The sequence below is a fragment of the Anneissia japonica genome, unplaced genomic scaffold (genome assembly GCF_011630105.1).
Source record: "Anneissia japonica isolate Jap-2015-1 unplaced genomic scaffold, ASM1163010v1 scaffold144587_len1915_cov197_single, whole genome shotgun sequence".
Classification (NCBI taxonomy): Eukaryota; Metazoa; Echinodermata; class Crinoidea; order Comatulida; family Comatulidae; genus Anneissia; species Anneissia japonica.
In genome coordinates this window covers 1-1,915 of record NW_022715875.1, presented here as the reverse complement: position 1 = coordinate 1,915, position 1,915 = coordinate 1, and the positions used below count along the sequence as shown (strand labels likewise).

The 1,915-nt window shown below is 34.6% G+C and overlaps 1 protein-coding gene across 1 annotated transcript; it reads left to right on the top strand.

Annotated features, from left to right (window-relative positions):
- Window positions 1–227: 227 nt before the first annotated feature.
- LOC117109471 lies at window positions 228–1,886 on the top strand. Its single transcript, XM_033251833.1, has 2 exons — window positions 228–604; window positions 1,687–1,886. Exons 1-2 carry the CDS (start codon window positions 313–315, stop codon window positions 1,884–1,886), a joined length of 492 nt encoding a protein of 163 aa, XP_033107724.1. The 5' UTR covers window positions 228–312.
- Window positions 1,887–1,915: the final 29 nt, after the last annotated feature.

Here is a 1,915-nt window from a genome sequence, read left to right as displayed (position 1 = left end):
TGGAATATAATTGTATATATATATTTATCTATCTATATATATAAATAATTGTATATATATATATATATATATATACATATATATATCACATATATAAACACACAAACACATTGTCAAGTTGACTCAGAATTAGTGCCAATACTTATCATTAATTTTGTCTACTCAACCTCTTCTTAAATCCCTATTCTTAAATCCTTGGCCATGGCAGATATCCGCCCTATTTCAACGAATCTTCGATCTGATTTGAGATGTGTTGTGGTATTACCTAAGCCTTTCAGAGCTCCAGTTGCTTAAATAGAAGTTCGATCCCGCATGACTTTATTCAATTCAAAAAAGCCCATCAAGATGCGTCGTTTTGTGTGTCTTTTCGTTCTCTCCCAAGTGTTTTTAGATAACGTTGCCGCTCAAATTCACTGTTCACCAATAGACTTCGCATCTTCTGACGATATTCCAGAATGTACGTTTGGATGTTATTGTGTCAGAGGAAGGGTTAGTCTGTACGGTTGGTTTAGGTCTAATACTGTCTGTCGTTATCCTGAATGTGATGGTGTCGTAGAATGTGCACATCCCACAATATCATGTGGATGTCCAATTTGCGATGGACGTAAGTAGGCCTTAAAATTATCATTTATGTATTATATTTTCTTTAATACTAAACTAATTTTGAAATGTCAATATGTCAACAGTATATGTAAATCACTCAGTGTATGTAACACATGGACCTAAGCAGTGAAACTGCAGGAAGTAAATTATCTTCACAAGACGTAACCCATTGCTGCTCTATAATTTATAATAGTTGCATACTAATACTATAAATATTAAATTTTGTACAATCTGTGTATTATGTATTAATTATTGTTATGTATTTTTTAGGCTATTCTCAATTTGTATGTAATTTCTCGACGTTTTCACCCATTTTATTGTATAAATGGTTGTATATTTTTATGCATTTTATATTTATACATTTCTATTTTTGTATAGGCCCTAACACATTTTATGGACCGAGCCGTAGTAGGGCTTGCTACCGGTTTGCTCGCATCCGTACTACTGTATATTTTCAAGAGAGAAGTTTATTGGGCATATAATGTATTTTTTGTAACTGGTTATTTATGTTATTTTCATATGCCATCGTGAAGTATCTTGTATGTATCTTGTATAGGCCCTGTTCGTTTTCCAGTGATACATTTTGTCAGAGGCCTTATACGCGCTTTTAAATTTTATGAAAAAATATCTAAAGTTTTTTAGAAAACTTTTGAAGTAAATACATAGGCTAATACCCAGATCATCGATACAGAATCAGCGATACCTATTTTTACTCCCATCGAGGCTAGAGTTTCCCCATCCCGCCTCAGGGTGGAGTCGTTTCATCTGTACTTGCGCCTAGTATTTCGGTATATCGAACTCACTTTAAGAACCAATGGCACACACCTGTGGTGGGTCTATGCGTAATACAATCAAAAGTAATAATTATACAAAGAACATACCTCGGCTATTAATAGATGTTGGTTTTGGCACACAATTATGAACTTTGTATTGTTTCGCGTTAGGAACAATTGTTGTGGCCAGGAGCATAATAATGATTGCATGTTAACCAGGCAAGGTGTGAACCTACTAGGTTGCAACAATGTATTTCTCTTTAAGAAATGCAATACAATCCTTTATAATTAAGTATGTGTTTGTTGTTAGGCCAAGATTGTGTTGTTATAGATGGTAATGGTCAAGAAGTCACAATCGATGCAGGACAACCACAACAAGTAGGATGTGCCATCTGCGAGTGTAATCCGGCAGACCCGGCCGTGCCGTTCCCCGAATCGCCTGACGGAAGTATCTCGACTCAACAGAGAAGGTGTGTCAGGAACTCAATAATACCTTTATCTGATATATAAAAAATATTATATATTATATTATATATATA

Bases quoted from the DNA above. Each gene is read 5' to 3' on its own strand.
- LOC117109471 (XM_033251833.1), top strand. From the start codon at position 313: ATGACTTTATTCAATTCAAAAAAGCCCATCAAGATGCGTCGTTTTGTG. The intron at 605-1,686 runs GTAAGTAGGCCT...GTTTGTTGTTAG, and splicing joins ATGTCCAATTTGCGATGGAC to GCCAAGATTGTGTTGTTATA.